This window comes from Pholis gunnellus (assembly GCF_910591455.1).
Source record: "Pholis gunnellus genome assembly, chromosome: 21".
Classification (NCBI taxonomy): Eukaryota; Metazoa; Chordata; class Actinopteri; order Perciformes; family Pholidae; genus Pholis; species Pholis gunnellus.
In genome coordinates, this window is record NC_136548.1 from 16,776,867 (window position 1) to 16,793,869 (window position 17,003).

Consider the following 17,003-nt stretch of genomic DNA (forward strand, 5'->3'; position numbering starts at 1 on the left):
GGGTTCATGCAGGACTTTATCGCTCATAGTAAGAAGCTGACTCATAAAATAGTCCTTTTAAGAAGAAGAATCATTTTGTGGATGATCGATGAATATAGTTCCTCTCCGTCTGTCCTTTTGTGCTCTCTACTCTGAGGGGAATACCGGTCCTCAGGCTAGAGCACGTTCATCCCCCTCTCTTGTGTTGCCATCACGCCTTGTTTGACGAAGGGCTGTGCAGCTTTCACTCCTCATTCCGTTTCATGTGTTTCCTGTCAAATCATGCCAAGCGATCACGCGCACTGTGAATGTAACCATCGAACTGCAGCACGGCCACAGCTATGTCATTATGAAGCAACACTCATCAGCAGAACCAACGTTCATCAACAACTATCATTGTAATCAGAAAAGAAGTAAACCTCTATTTTCTTGGTTTACCCGTTACCTGCCATTTCACTCTTAAATGTATATAATTAATTAAGCCGTACTCGATGTACCTTACCAGGCCTGTGATAGTGGAGATCCCTCATTTTGGCTCGATGCGGGGCCAAGAGAGGGAGCTGATCCTGCTGCGCAGCGAGAACGGAGAAACCTGGAAGGAGCATCTGTACGACTACAAGACCGACAACCTCAATCAGCTTCTCAGTGGGATGGATGAAGGTAGAGCACGTGTTTATTTGTTTTTTTTAGGAACGTTTGTATGTTTAAATTCAAATAATACAGGCCTGGAAGTCTACGAATTGCACTAGTTAACACTAATTATTTCATAGAAGACTTTAAATAAAAGTGCATGTTTTTAAAGGGTAATTAACATACCTGGTATCCGTTGTACTACATACTGAGCTGTTTCTGTAGGTTTGGGAAATAAATGATTTATAATGTATGTGTGATTTATGTAAGTTATGTATTTTCCTTCTCGTAGAACTGGACAGTCCCGAGGAGCTGGAGAGGAAGAGAATCTGCCGCATCATCACCAAGGACTTCCCACAGTACTTTGCTGTCGTGTCTCGAATCAGGCAGGAGACCAATCAGATGGGACCAGAGGGCGGGACTCTGTGCAGCCGGAGCGTCCCATTGGTTCAAGCTTCCTTCCCCGAGGGCGCGTTAACCAAGAAGATCAAAGTCGGACTGCAGGTGAGTTTGAGAGATTTCTGTTGTTTTCATTCATCCGTCTCACAGAATGTCTGTTTTCACAAACCTACGCACACGTTGAACACTGATCCCTGATCACCGTCTCTCAGGCCCAGCCGGTGCCGGACGACTCTGTGAAGAAAATCCTCGGGAACCGAGCGACCTTCAGCCCCATCGTTACCGTGGAGCCCAGAAGAAGGAAGTTCCACAAGCCCATCACCATGACAATCCCAATCCCGCCTCTCTCAGGGGAGGGGCTCAGCAACGGCTACAAAGGAGACTGTACTCCTTGTCTCCGCCTTCTCTGTAGCATTACAGGTGTGTGTGTGTGTGTGTGTGTGTGTGATGGTACCTGTACAGCTATCTTTGTGAGGGTCAATTTGAGGACATTTTTCTGTGAAAGGGATGTTTAAGGATTAAGATATGTTTTAGTTTAAATTAAGGCTTGGGGTTGTATTTGTGCTGGTCAAGGTTATAGTTTATATCGTATGGTAATCTTACAAGAAGTTATTTTGTTGTTTTTCGTGTATTTTCCCACAAATCAGTGCACTTGCACGCCCCCGCAGTTTCAGAACATGTTTAGACAACAAAACTACTTGGTTAGGTTTTGGAAAATATATCCTGGTTTGGGTTAAAATAACTACGTAAATGCAGTTACTTAACTACAGAAGTGACATTACAAATCAGTCAACGTTGACTTCTAGTTTCACAAACTAGTCTCCTGGATGAAAGTCCTGTGTTTTCTGGGTTTTTGCGACTCATTGATAACCTTTACTGTCATATTCTATTTTATTTGCACTCTTTATATCTGCAGTCTTTCCTCCTTTTACTGCAACTGCTGCACAACAAGTTTATCTTATTTTATCTTAACACTACAATAGATGTCTGAAAGAAATGTGATGACTTTTGTCAAGTGTGTCTCCTTTAAAATGTCGCTCCATATTCCCTGTACATCAGTCGCATTAAACGACAATCTCTCTATCTGTGTACCAGGTGGTACGTCACCGGCTCAGTGGGAAGACATCACCGGCACGACTCCTCTCACCTTCGTCAACGACTGCGTCTCCTTCACCACTAATGTCTCTGCCAGGTGAGACACACGACATGCTCACGTGTTACACTGTGGTGGTTCTGATCGATTTTCTATTTGTCTGAAATGTTCATCATTGCGTCTATAATCTATGCAGGTTCTGGTTAGCAGACTGCCACCAGATCCCAGAGACGGTGGGTCTGGCCATGCAGCTGTACAGGGAGCTCATCTGCGTTCCCTACATGGCCAAGTTTGTGGTGTTCGCTAAGACGAATGACCCGGTGGAGTCCAGACTGAGGTGCTTCTGTATGACGGATGACAAGGTGGACAAGACCCTGGAGCAGCAGGAGAACTTCGAGGAGGTGGCCAGGAGCAAAGACATAGAGGTACGTAAATAGTGGTTGGTTATATTTTCTGTTCCTGTCAGAATGTGAGGTTCAATTTTGAAGCGTAATCCCAAATTGATTTGTAACCAAGCCTCTTTTAGGGCATTAGTGGGTTATCACATCCATCGATCCATAATCCATAACCACTTATCCTGTTCAGGGTCGATCCCGGCTGACATTGGTTCACCCTCGACAGTTCGCCAGAGACAGACAGGGAACCATTCATGCATCACATTCACACCTACGGGCAATTTAGAGTCCGAAATCAACCTAAGCTGCATGTCTTTGGAGTGTGGGAGGAAGCCGAGGGAACCCACGCTGACACGGGCAGAACGTGCAACGTCCACACAGAAGGACTCTGTGTGAAAGCTATTATTATGAAGTTATATTGTGCTGTTTTGTGTGAAAAGTATATGTGCACAGAGTCCTTGACCATCGATTGTATGTGAACTAAATCTAGCTGAGTTTAATCTGACTATCTGGACGTAAAGCAATCTTTGTCAAAAGCCTTTCGGGTTGTTTTTCTTCTTGATTTAAAACATGTGTTTTAATGTGCTAAGCTGTTTAACACAAGTGCTTTAAAGTAATTGCAGCAGTACCATGAAGGCAACAGTAAAGAGTGTAAACTCCTGCAACTGTAGAATTAGAGCTTAGAAAAGAAACAGGAAGCTTAAAGATTTATTAAGTGCTGTTGAGGGTTACGAGCAGCTGTGGCGCCACTTCCAGACCTCATCGTGAGTTCTTACCTCTGTGATGTGCTCTCTCAGGTTCTGGAGGGCAGGCCCATCTATGTGGACTGCTACGGAAACTTGGCTCCTCTGACTAAAGGTGGTCAGCAGCTGGTTCTCAACTTCTACGCCTTCAAGGAGAACCGCCTGCCCTTCTGTGTCAAGGTACTGCTTTCACTCTTATTATCACTATTGCCTTCAACAACCTCTTTCTCAGGCTGGAATATGGAGTATGGAAGATCCATAAATGACAAAAATAACTTGTTGAAAGTTACTGGAAACTGGCGGCCTTGTATATCCTGCCACTGACAACGATCTCAACCCCACCACAGTAGAGGGAACTCGGCCCCTCACATGACAACAAAATCACCCAAAACCACAACAAATACATTCAAATACATTTCTATCTATATTCAACCGTCAGCGTGATCTCTATTTACGTTACACATTAGAATAGGGTCACAGAAAGCCTGAACAGGAGATTGAACTGCACTAACACCCCTCTACTTATTACTACATGGTATTTCCCGGAACTTTAAATTCGTGCTCAGGAACCCTTTGGAGCCTATTAGCCCGAACACCCTGGAGAGGAGACCCAACGGAGGCAAGTGACTTGAATTCAAACATCACATGTTATCTTACTGCACAATCAAGCAACAGTTAAACACTACCACTACCCTCCACCACAATGAGCACATCATGTGGAGAGAAACACCAACTAGCCAAACTAAGTGTACGTTTGTCTCTGCAGGCCCAGCCTCCAATCAATTCTAGCTGAGGCTGCTGCAGCATCCACCAGAAACCAATCATCAATACATTTCAATAAAACATGCAACCCTTTTGTGTGTGTGTCTGATTTCTTTAAGCAGTCCTGTATAGTAATGAAGAGGGTCTTTTAAGACAGAATGCTGGAGAAAACAATGTTGTTGCTGTTAAATCACTGCACTAACCCGTCGTTGTTTTATTCCCCTTCGCTGCCTCACTCTCACCCAGTGATCCCAGTCCACAGGGTCTAACCTAGTTCCCACTGCCACCAATGAATAACCTGATGTAATTGATCGACCCATTAATCTCATGTTCTACATAATCAATCCTCTTGCATCATTTGGTGAGAACTGTTCTTGCTGCTCGTGAACTAGATTAACGGTTGCAGGGCACCACGTTGCATAACATTACGTACAAATGGGGCTTTTCTAACAGTCTGTTCTACAAATGCTCAATTAGCTAAACGCTTCTGTAGATAATATGTGAGAACAAAGTCGAAGACATTTTGTTTTTAAAGGAAATGTTGTGTTGCTAGCTAGCAAAATAAGTTTAAGTAAAGTAAACACAGTAATATGAATCCGTGTCAATAACAAGTCAGCTCTTGGTGCACCGCTATCGTCTTCTTCTGTTACCTACTGGGCTGTACCTCCTAATAACAGACAGTACCCCTGCAGTTCTTACACTATCCTCGTATGTAAAATACACGTTTTATGTCTATGCTGCTGTCAAGTGCTAAAATATATGACTGTATTATGCAAAATATGAACATTTAACATAAAACATGCACATTTACACGCATGTGGATTCGGGCTGGAATGTAACATGATAATTTATCGTCTGTCAATGGAATCGTATTGTGATGAAATCGTATATCGAGATATCGTGATACACAATTATGTTGTCTAAATTGATAATAACAAGCAAACAAAACTCAAATTTCTTAAAAAAATGTTAATTGATAAGAATTCTACCCCAGTGTAGTCAAATCAAACTGTTGTCTGAATCTAATTACGCTGTATTTGTGTGCATTCAAGTTAACATTGTTGGTGTATAGCTGGAAATATGTTGTTGTTTCTCCTCTATAGTTTCGCTTGACACAGTTAGATTCAAGTTCCGCTTATTTATTTTAATATATAAGAAAATACATTGTCCAGCGTACGGTGTACTCATTGCAGTGCACCAGCAGTGACTTCCACCTCTATAATGGAACAAGGTACATAAAGAAGCAATGTTCTCTCTCTAGGTGAGAGATCCCAGCCAGGAGCCCTGCGGCCGTCTTACGTTCCTCAAGGACTGTAAGACCATAAAAGGCCTTCCCCAAACCGCCGTGTGCAACCTGAACATCACACTTCCTGCAGTGAAGAAGGTAAGGTGGCGTGAACTCACCATTCTTTGTTTTCACCTCCATAACCATACTCGTGGTTAGGGTACTTTCGGCCCCCGATAACACGGATAAATGAAAGACAGAGAAAGACTTTGGCCAAACTGCCGCCACTGTGTCTTTTATCTGTTTTAAAGCTTCTCTCTATGTTAATCGGTTAGCTTTGCAGTGGATTCTTGTCATTGGCTGTTTCATATCGTTCCTTCCTACCATTTGATTTGGATGACATGCTTTTGGCTGAGGGCTTTTGTGCAAAAGGCTTATTTTTGATTATCAGGCTGGCTTTTTGTGGCTTGAACTCATTTGCTGTTTTTGCTGCTGAGTGTTGGCGCTTTACAGTTTTTTTTGGTGTTTGTCTGTGTTTTTTTAATTTTTGTTTGCTAAAGTTGGGGCTTCAATCAATCACTCCTTTTTCACACCCTGATGTTTCTTTTCCCCCTGCTTTCCATTATGTTACTCCCCCTGTTTCTGCAATGCATCTTGGGAACCAGGAAATGGAGTCAGATGCTGAGGATGAGGTAAACCACACCCTCCCCACCATTTGCTGTCCTCTGCGCTAGACCTATAGCAGGCTCTGCTTCATCATAGCATTATTCTTTCCGCTTCTACAAGGACAATACGAGCTTTCCTTGTTCAGAGCAACTTTTAGCTGCTCAGTTTTGCATGATATAATGTAGATATGAACAACAATTTATCTTATGTCCCATCCTTACCCTTTCCGCTCTACAGTATGTGATACAAGTGGCTTTTTTTTTTTTTACTTACATTGTCCTTAAGTTAAGATTTAACCTTTGGTAACAGTACCTTAAAACTGATTATTTTCTCTTAAGTACTTATCATTTAGAGTTTGTGGCCTCATCATGACTAACGTAAGCTAATTTGGCTAGCTTGGCATTGTAACACTTATTTTAATAGTACAGTCAGTACTTACAAAGAAAATAATATTGAAGTGCAGTGAAAACTCTCAAAGTTAGAATTTGCTGCTGCATTACGCATCTGTTAAATATGGGCTTTGTTGTTATGTTAATACCAACTAATGCAGACTTTTGGGTTTGCTTTAATTTGACATTTATGATGTCCAAATGTTGGTCATTTGGCCGCATCACACAATGTAGGGTGACTTAGAACTAATAGGTTCTTGTGTTGTTTGCTATTGTTGCAGACTGAAAAGCCAGAGCGACGTCATACCTTTGCATCCCTAGCCTTACGTAAGCGCTACAGCTATCTGGCCGAGCCTGCACTGAGTGAGTTTTGACATTTTCACTAACAAATTGATGAATATAATAATGCCAGTTTTCGTGGATAAGTTAGTCTATTAACCATTTTAATTAACCTGTAAAATGCGTGATCGATATGTAGATAGATGTGACTTACTTAATGTAATATATGCATATTTCTCATCCTACATAACATGCACTGTCCACATGCTTGTTTACAACATGGTACATATTTTTGCATGGGTCAATGAGTGGTTTTTGTGCTGTGCTTGCCCACGTTGTGAGTTGTACTTCTTCTGGGTTTGTTTGGTTGATTTGCACTGCTGAGTTTTTATAAGTCCAAGTGCAGCAACATCAAACATTTTCTTTGACTTACCAACACGATGTTATAGGCATTTGGGAGGGAGGTCAAAGTAAAATTGTGTTTTTTTTCTATTTGTCCCCTCTGAGTTTAAAGCTCTTTTTGGCTTTGTGATGATGTAGCAGCTTTTTGTGGGACAAAAAATGCATGTTTGGAGGTCTTGAGTTTGGCTTTCTTTCAGGTGTTTGTTTTCAATTGTTCACTCTTTGTGCTTGTCACCAGTTCATATTGATCTTGCATGGCAAAATGGGCCAAAACTTGAGTCTTGGAAAACACATTTTGTCATATTTTGTTTTTATATAACAAAAGGAAAATGGAAACTTTTGCAGCCGTTGGCTTTGTTGTATCATAGTGTCCAAATTGTCTTTGGGGAATCTATCATTAAGTAATTTTTGGACCAAACAGATAAAAGGCACTTAAAAAAGCGGATTGAAATTAGAGCCAGAATCCATACGCTGATTTTGGAACATCTGAAGTCCAAAGAGAAGTTGTTTTTGTGTTGATCCTGGTGCATTTGTCCTACCATTTTTCTGTTGTCAATTGTTAGTCTATGCCATTGTCTTTTGAATTATACTTTGCTGCTGTATGTGCTTCGTTCAGTTTATTCATTATGTTGTTGTTGTTGTTTGAGTCATGTTCCGATCCTGAACCATACAGGAACACAACCGTTTCTTTTCATAACTCCATCTTCAATTAATACTCGTATATCAGCACTTCATAAAACTGCTATTTTTCCTTCCTTGATACCAGGAATGCGTCACTGACAAACTCTTCCTCCTCTGATCCCTTTTTTTCTTTCACATTTTGTATTCCTTTTCCTTCACCAACATAATTTTTTTGTTATCTTTACTATTCCACATTCTTTTTTTATTATTTTTCCCATCCTTTATTTATTATTTTTACAAATTCATCTGAAGAAACCGCAGTTGAGCGAAGCACAACAGCAAGAACACTGCCTGCTGGTTACCCTCACAAACCTATCTTTCCAACCCGACCTTACCCATCATGGTCGACTGCTCCTATTACCGTCCCTGGCCAAACAAGGCCCGTCGGAGTGGGGGGTTCCCTCACCTCTACCGATTCACCGGCAGGCTCACCAGCTGCTTCTCCATTGAAAACTTCCTGGCCCCTCTCCTCCCCATCACCTGCATGCGCTGCAACAATCAAAGGCACCTTGGATTCATCCCCAGTTAAATCAGTTAGCGACTTAATGTCTTCATCCCCCATCAGGACTTACAGGACTATGCCCTCACCCATTAAGACCGTTGTCCAGCTGGGTCAGTACCCTGTCCAGGGGTCTGCCAGCATTGTGTCCTCTGGAAGCCCATATAAACCTGCCACAGATCCAGCATCAATCAAAAACCTTGCTTCAGCATACACATCAAGGACTTCCCCACTTCACTCGATACCCAATGGGTCTGTACCAGACAGGCCATCCGTCTCTATTACTGCTCCAGCATCGCCAAAGGGTTTTTATAAAACCCTTGGGTCCACAATTGCGACAGATGCAGGCGCACTTAACCTTTCTTCTCTTAAAAACATCTCCAACATGTCCTCTTTGAAAACCTCTGTAGATACGACACTCTCATCCAGAGGAGGGAGGTCGTCCCTCTCGTCGCTCTCCTCGAATGGACAGACAACCATTGCTTCCTCAGAATTATCGATGATGAACGGATCAGTCGCTCCTGTAAAATACCCATCCTCCTCCTCCACACCATCCTCCCCTTCATCTCGCCATCTCTCAGAGAGAAGTAGCAGCCTTCAGGAGAGGATCCAGGCCACCACCCAGGCAGCAACCTCTGGTGTCAGCGCGGCCATAAATGAAGCTATAGACTCATATTCTGTGTCGGGCTATGGCACTCTTAGATCACTGTCCTCCTCGCGTAGGTCTGCAGCAGCAAGCTCTGCTTACGGGTCTCTGAGATCTGCCTCTGCCTCCTCCAGCTCGGTGGTTCCTTCCAACACGGTGACTGTCCCTGTGTTTTCGTTAATCAACGTCATTCCAGATACCCCTGCCAAACCAGGCCCCGGGTCTCTCAAAATGGCACTGCCTGATTCTTCTCGTGCCTCATCCTCATCTTCTTCCTCTTTGTCTTCCTGCGTTACCTCATCAAAAATAAAGTCCCAACTGAAATCCCCTCCGTTCATCACACCGCCCATCATCCACCCAACTGGAACTACCAACCAGGAGATACTAAAAGATGTAGCAGATATGAAAGAAGACCTGATCAGAATGACAGCTATCCTACAAACAGACACACAGACAGCAGCTAAAACTGTTCAAACATCATATACTGGCACTCCTAAAGAGACAAAGTTAGAGGATGAGGAACCTTTTAGTCTCGTGGAGAAAGTGAAAGAAGATTTAGTGAAAGTCAGTGAGATATTAAAGAAAGACATCAAGAGTGAAGGTAAGGCTATTGCAGGTAAGGAGAGCGCCTCAGAGGATGAATGGGAGGAATTTTCCAATGACGAGATTGAGGAGGCACAAAGAAGTTCCTTCGCAGATTTTTACCCTCCTTTTGATGAAAACACACTCCTGCTCAAGCAGCAGTCCATGTCCAGCAAAGACCTAGAGTTGGCTAAAGTAGTAGACTTTTTAACAAATGACATTGGCGCCAGCTCTCTCTCCAGAATGGCAGAGTTAAAATGTAGGCACGAGGAGGAGGCGAAAAGGGAAGGGGAAGAGAAACAGAAACGTGTTCTTAAACCGTCTATGTTGATACAAGAGCACAAACTCAAAATGCCTCCACCAGTCTCAGGCATGCTTAGGTCTCCTTCAGAGAAAGACCTAAGCAAACTTACTGAATCATATCAGGGGACGGACACAATTTTGGAGTCGCCCGAGGACTTGTCCCATGAGCAGGATAAGAGTCCACTGTCAGACAGCGGGTTTGAGACCAGGAGTGAAAAGACTCCCTCTGCTCCTCAGAGTGCAGAGAGTACAGGACCTAAGCCTTTATTCACTGATTCACCCATACCTCCCTGCGTAAGTGAGACCAGGACTGAAGTGGTCCACGTTAGGAGCTATGAGCTGCCTGATGATCCTTGTGAGCCTGTATTCATGGAGGAGGCTGCATCTGCTCTTCCTTCTATAGAGCCAGGTGCAGCTTCAACGAGCTCCATGAAATCCTTACAGTTGAAAATGCCAGGAGACGACTCCATGATGAACAAAAGTGTGTGTCGTAAAGAGGAAACTCAAATCACTACTACAACTAGAATGGTTTATCACAAGCCCCAACTGACTGATGGCGCAGAGATGATAGAGGAAGGTATGTCAGTTAGAGATCTCATGAAAGCTTTCCAGTCAGGTAGGGACCCATCTAAAGAACTGGCAGGCCTTTTTGAACACAAAGCTAACCAGGATTCTGTAAAAGGTGATGAGCTGACTCCTAGATTTCTTGACAGAGACATTAAATCCAAACCGAAAGTTGAAAGGATAATCGAGGTTCATATCGAAAAGGGCCACAGCACAGCACAGCCGACTGAGGTTATTTTCAGGGAAGCCAAGAAACACCCTGAGCTTTATGTGTACAAGGACCATGGAATTAAGGAACTCACTGATTACGATGAGGCCCAACAGGAAGAGGAGGAACTTAATGCAGAAGAATCTCTGCCCTCCTTCCTAGAAACATCTCGCGTTAACACCCCTGTTTCACAGGAGGAGGACAGTCGCCCAAATTCCGCCCAGCTGATAGCAGATGATTCATATAAAGCGCTGAAATTATTGAGCCAACACTCCATAGAGTATTGTGACGATGAGCTATCAGAAATCAGAGGCGAGTCATATAGGTTTGCTGAGAAAATGCTTCTCTCAGAGAAACTTGACGCGTCATCGCTGTCTCACTCTGACACAGAGGATTCTGCAATGGTGACCGACAAAAAACACCACCTAGTTTCTGATGAGAGTGGTAGCCGTAGCACTGAGAGTCAGCAGCATGGAAGCCCTAAAAGAGAGTTTGTTTCTAAGTCATCAAAAGATGGATCCCCTACATCTGGTAAATTTGTGCACAGAGACGAAGCATCTCAGTTTGACAAGGTAACAGTGCTTCACTACTCCACAGAGCAGGGCAGCCCCAAACATGCTGTTTGGATGCGATTTACAGAGGATAAACATGACAGGAGCAGGGATAAGCTCCTTTATGAGGATAGGGTGGATCAATCTGTAAAGGAAGCTGAAGAAAAACTCAGTGAGGTATCACAGTTCTTCCGTGACAAAACAGAGAAGCTCAATGATGAGTTGCAGTCCCCTGAGAAAAAGCCTGTTAGACGAGAGCCAAAGGAACCCAGGTCCTGGCCTAACTCAGCCTGCAGTACCCCTGAGAAAACACAGCAGAAACCTAAAGCAGAAGAGGGCTTCAGTAAAAGCAAACTCAGGGAGCCGTCTGTTGGTAAAATGTTTGGCAGTACCACTGCAACTGAAAAGAAAAGTTCCAGCTTACCGAGCAGTCCCCAGAAAAGCATGCTCCCTCATATTAGTGAGGATAAAATTAAACAACAAACTACAACCAGTGAGTCTGAACCCTCTTCTCCCTCGCATGTAAAATCAACATCTAAAGTGAGTGCTGTTAGGATGAAGTTTGAATCTGAGGCTCAAAAACAAAGTCAGTCTAGTCCAATTAAAACTCCTCCTCCAGTGCAGCCAAAACCTTCAGTAAAGAAATTACAGGAGAGCAAACTTCCTGTTTATCAGTTTTCGGGAGGAAAAACATCAAAAGTATCTGAAACATCAGAAAAAGTATCCCCAAAAAAGGATAAAGAGAAGGACACATGTCCTGCCACAGACAGCACTAAACATGATCTGATAACATCTAAAGCTCCAAAACCTACAGGAGACAAGTCTCCAAACAAAAACATCCCAGAGCCTTTGTTGCAAAAACAAATTAGTGAAACCGACAGTCAAAAAGCAATTACTAAAGTGAAAGATATTCCTTCTACTGTTACTCAGGAAATTAAAGACAGCAATAAAGGTAAAAAAATCCAGACACCTGTTGTCCATGATACTCCGAGACTACTAGTGAAAGATAGTGATGCTAAAAAGAGCCAACAAGTCACAAAAAGTGAGTCTGCTTCCAAAGAAGTAATATCTGAGGTGTCAAGAAAAGACAGAGAAGAACCACCAAACAAAAATCTTAGAAAAAAGACAGAATCCCGAATTCCTGTCATATCGTCTTCCACTTTAGATAATGAACTCACTAAGAAACAGACAATAACTAAACCATCACAGATACCTACATTATCTAAGAGCAAAATACAGGCGAGTCTTGAGCCAACCCTGGACAAAACAGATGAAAATCGGACCTTTGAAATTCTAGATAATGCACCCAAAGATTCCAACTCCAACAACCTTTCCAGCACCAGAGACACACTGGAGAAAGTCATAAACCTTCCAGCTGCTGCAACAACCAAAGAGAACTTCAAGGGCATCAAAACGTTACCCGTTTATGTCAGTGTCCAGGTGGGCAGGCAGGGAGAGAGGGAAGCCAAAGGAACACTGTACACAGTCAAATCAAACTCAGCACTCAGCCTCATAAGCCCAGATGATGACACGCTAGAACAGGTCTCTTTCATAGATAGCTCAGGGAAAAGCCCCCTTACACCAGAGACCCCCAGCTCTGAGGAGGTCAGCTATGACCTCACGTGCAGAACTCCTGATGGCTTTATGGGATTCTTGCCAGGGAAACCCAGCCCAATCATGGAGGTCTCTGAAGAATTAGAGGAAGATAACCAAAGCAAAGTTGTTTTCTCTTTTGAAGAGGTTCTACCAGAAAGCAAAACTACAGTTCACAGCACACAAGCGGACCTCGCTAATGCTAATGAACAAGAAACAAAGAATAATGATGAACAGCAGGAGTTACCTTATAATTTCAACCAGCAAGAAACAGCAGCCAATGGCATGCATGATGAAATGACTGAGCAGGAGCACCAAGAGGTCTCAAAAGACAAAGGTGTCGCGTATATTGAGTTCCCTCCCCCTCCTCCTTTGGACTCGTCTTCAGAAATTTCAGACACTGAAAGGAAAGGTTCCTGTGCCTCCTCAGAGACTGAGACAGAAATGATGGAGGTGAACTTACAGGAAGAACATGACAGGCACCTGCTGACCGAGCCAATTATACGTATCCAACCCCCTTCCCCTGTGTCCGCGGGGGAAGATGACAGTCTGTCAAATGATGACGATGCAAGGAAAGAAGAGGATGAGTCAATATTTCAACCAATTCCTTGTAGGAAACTCAAAGATAATGAGGAGGAGGAGAAGAGGAAGGAGAAGGAAAAGGCTTCTAAATCCAAAAAACATGACAAAAATGGAAACAACAAAGAACCTAATGGTGGGACCAATGGCACCAATGGCACCAATGGCTCCAATGGTTCTAAGGTTTCTAATGGAAAAGAAGAGGACGATGATTATGAACAAAATGGAAATGACCAGTCAATTACAGACTGTTCAATAGCCACAACGGCTGAATTTTCTCATGACACAGATGCGACAGAAATTGACTCCCTAGATGGATATGAACTTCAGGATGAGGATGATGGCCTGTGCGAGCAGGCAGATTTACGTCAGTTTGGTCTTCCAGACAGCCGGAGAGACGTCTGGGCAACAGACACATACAGGTCCACTGACCGCTCTTTTCCTCCGACCAAACTGGAAGTTATTGAAGAGGAGAAAACCCCGGAAGAATGTCCAAAGGACACTTTCAAAAAAGATACCCCCGCAAATGGCGGAATACCTGATGGTGTTAGTAATAATGGGGTTAAAGTTCAGGAGCAAAACAAGTCAGATAAAGAGGGATTTTCAGATACTTACTTTAGTTATAAGTTGGAAGAGGAGTTTAATTCTACTTTTAAGACTGTTGCCACTAAGGGGCTGGACTTTGACCCCTGGCCCAGTAAAGGTGGAGAAGAAGAAGTCGTTGACATGGGAGGGACAAGGGGAAGCAATGGTGAGCCAAAGCCTTTTGGACTGGCAGTGGACGACCAGTCTCAGGCCACAACACCAGACACGACCCCAGCCCGAACACCAACGGACGATAGCACGCCGACGAGCGAGCCGAACCCATTCCCCTTCCATGAAGGGAAGATGTTTGAGATGACACGCAGTGGTGCGATTGACATGAGCAAGAGGGACATGGTGGAGGAGAGGCTCCAGTTTTTTCAGATTGGTGAGCATAACTACTCAGCGGGCAGGTACAGGGTCAGGGACTCAGAGGTAAATGCCTCCTCACAACATGGGGATCAGTTTAATTTTCAGCATCCCATAGATACCTTAACAGTCCCTCATGTCTCCATTCAGACTACTACTGTCCAGCTAGAAATAGCAAATGCGACTGGCAGTTACACCACATGCAGAGACTCTTCCAACACTGAGCCTAAATTCTCCACTTTTAGAACAGGATTCAAGTTGTCATCTGATAAAACCTCTGATGCTTCAAATAGCAGTTCTAAATGTAGAATATCAGGCATCTTTGATCACGCTGACACAACCTCAGGAACAACTGTAGATAGTTCTTATTCTGTAACCTCAAACTATACAGATTATTCTAATTTTGATACATCAGGCAGGACGGATAACTATTTGAATAATAGACCATCAGGCCTCACAGATTATTATTCAAATCACAGAACTCCTTCAGGGACATCCAGCCATTTGGATTGGACTTCTGAAAATCACTCTTATTACCAAAGCACAGATTCTTCCTCCGCACCGTCGCAACGTATTAACAATCCCCAAACATGGAGCAGCAATACCAGTTGCAACATCCCTGACTCCCATTATGTACATTCAGACGTTAGTCTGGCTGACAATATGGTGTTCAACTTGTTGTCCTCTACAGGACCCACTCTGCAGGAGGTCAGCAGGATAGAAGCATCCTTCAGCCAGCTAGAGGAGAACAGCAGGGAAGGCAGGGATTGTACTAATGTAGCAATAACAAACACAGGAGCCAAAGAGGTCAAAGGCAAGTTATGCAAGTCCAGGTTACCAGTCAGGGCGCACAGCCGCAAACTATGCAGTCAAAGTCAACCAATAGTAAAAAACACTGTTGATAAATTCATAGCAAGAAAACCTGCAATGCACAATGTCAGGGAAAGATTAGACCCTTTTGAGAATTTATTTCCTAAATCTAGAATCCCAGTAATAAAAGCCATGAAATACTCCACTTGTTCCCGCGAGAAGAAGCAGGTTCCGACTAAGTCTGTGGTTAGTGGTAGAAGTAATAAAACCAGCAGGGTTGAAAAACAACTTACTAAAGGCAGATCCAGGACTGAACACGGGTACGGTGTAGTGAAAACCAGCACAAATGAGACAGGGAGAAAAAACGTAGCAGCGGTCTCCAAAAATGGTAAAACAAGGCCTATCAATAGCCAGGTAGCCAAACGTTTGGACCAAATCGTTCCCAAGGAGGCTGAAAGAAAGTTAGAGGGGAAAACACTGCCCACTGAGGACGAAGAGAGCTGCAGCCTCAGCACTGCCAGGATCACTTCCTTGTCAGAACCATCTAGAGCTTCTAGAAGTTCCTGCCCTTCACGCACCTCTACCTCCACCTCCACCAGCACCACCACATCAACACCATCTGCTAGAGATGTGAGAGCTGAGGTTGAGCAGGCCAGCAGTGAGAGGATGAGGAGGAGCAGGAGGAAGAGTAGGCGGACACTTGGAGGGAAGGAGCAAGAGCAGAAGGAGGAAGGGAGTCAGGTTGATCAACCAATCACGGCTCCTGTCACGGAGAACCAGACTAGTTTGTAAACTCTTTCTAAACACTTGTTATACTTTATCTTTCTCTCTGAGATGCATGTAGCTGTTGTGGGTGCCTTGTGATGTGACGTCGTAAGTGTAGCTGTCACTTCTTCTTCCTGTCATTCTTGTTATCTGTGTCCTGTGCTGTCTGATTTAGACAATAAGGTAAAGTCCTAAGATACGGAGAGTCGATGACGGTATCAGCGATATTCAGAATTGGGCGCTGGATTCCTGATTTCATGCCGATTGATTGTTTAAATCGGTTAGGGAAAGCGATGTCCGTATATGTGCTATGACGGTGGATTAATTCAGTGGAAGCTTTACAACAGACTGTAGTAGTTATGTCTTTGGTGCGCTGCAATTTCAATATCAGCAAACACGTTTCAGTTATCAGTATTGGTTTGCAAGTAAGCACACCGGCTACCACACACATTCTCACTCTCACTTCACACTATAGATGGAGTTAGCCTCACACCTCACCACTAAGACACCACACCGCTCACCTCCACCTTCGACAAGATTAAGACCCAAGATGTGAAAGATTGTTTTAGGGGGAAATATGACCTCGTGTTTGTTTTTGGTCTGCTTGCCTGGTTTGTAGAAATCATTTGGTGGTACTTCTTTGCTCCCTGAAAACACTGCGAAAACAATTCATCGGCTGGAACTTGACAATCGGAAAAGATGTCCGCTGCACGGGAAGCGTGTCAGTGTAGTTAGTCGTCGGGAAAACCTGCTGCAGCGGGAATACTTTTGACTTCAAGTTGAAGCCATGAATTGCTTTTATCAGTGGGAGGGAATGTTGCCTGATGGTAGTTGTTTGTTGTTAGTGATGTGATGCAAAACTCTTTAACTCTTTCAACCTTTACTACAAATACTAATACTACTGAACATGTTAGTGTGAATATGTGGTTTTCGTTTTTTCCTTTTCTGGCCTCACGGATCCTCTTTTGATATTGATTTTGTATGATCAGTCTCGCTGATACTTTACTATTGTAGTCTAATTCTATAATCTAATTACATTTATATTTTGTGTTTTCTTTATGTTTAGTTAGTATGAATGCTAGTCTAGTAAAGACAGTATGGAAATCTTCACTATTAAAGTACTTTCCCTAAAGCTTAATAATTAAGAAAAAAGAATGCAGCTGTATAGACCAGACTTGATGTGAGGAGTCTCGGGTCAAACGATAAATGCTTCTTCAACCACTGCAAGACAATCAGTGTTTCTAGACCAGACCATAGAAAATGACACTAGTAAATAGTTTAAGGTTTGACATTACAGTGATATCAAGCT

The 17,003-nt window shown here is 43.3% G+C and overlaps 2 protein-coding genes across 2 annotated transcripts in view; both read left to right on the forward strand.

Annotated features, from left to right (window-relative positions):
• The window catches only part of LOC306712833 (uncharacterized protein), a gene marked incomplete at its 5' end in the record, with an annotated part of 90,047 nt that overhangs the window by 57,970 nt on the left and 15,074 nt on the right, over positions 1–17,003 (forward strand). Inside the window, 8 exons of the mRNA XM_079182259.1 lie at positions 485–639; positions 902–1,113; positions 1,221–1,428; positions 2,104–2,200; positions 2,298–2,526; positions 3,294–3,419; positions 5,263–5,385; positions 6,563–6,644. Of these exons, the coding sequence (XP_079038385.1) occupies positions 485–639; positions 902–1,113; positions 1,221–1,428; positions 2,104–2,200; positions 2,298–2,526; positions 3,294–3,419; positions 5,263–5,385; positions 6,563–6,644 (1,232 nt within the window). The remainder of the gene's footprint in view (positions 1–484; positions 640–901; positions 1,114–1,220; positions 1,429–2,103; positions 2,201–2,297; positions 2,527–3,293; positions 3,420–5,262; positions 5,386–6,562; positions 6,645–17,003) is intronic.
• Positions 8,645–15,721, forward strand: LOC306713200 (ankyrin-3-like; the record flags this gene model as incomplete). Its single annotated transcript, XM_079182849.1, has 5 exons — positions 8,645–11,369; positions 12,294–12,715; positions 12,899–14,138; positions 14,811–14,952; positions 15,529–15,721. The coding sequence occupies 5 exons, from the start codon at positions 8,645–8,647 to the stop codon at positions 15,719–15,721; spliced, it is 4,722 nt and encodes a 1,573-aa protein (XP_079038975.1).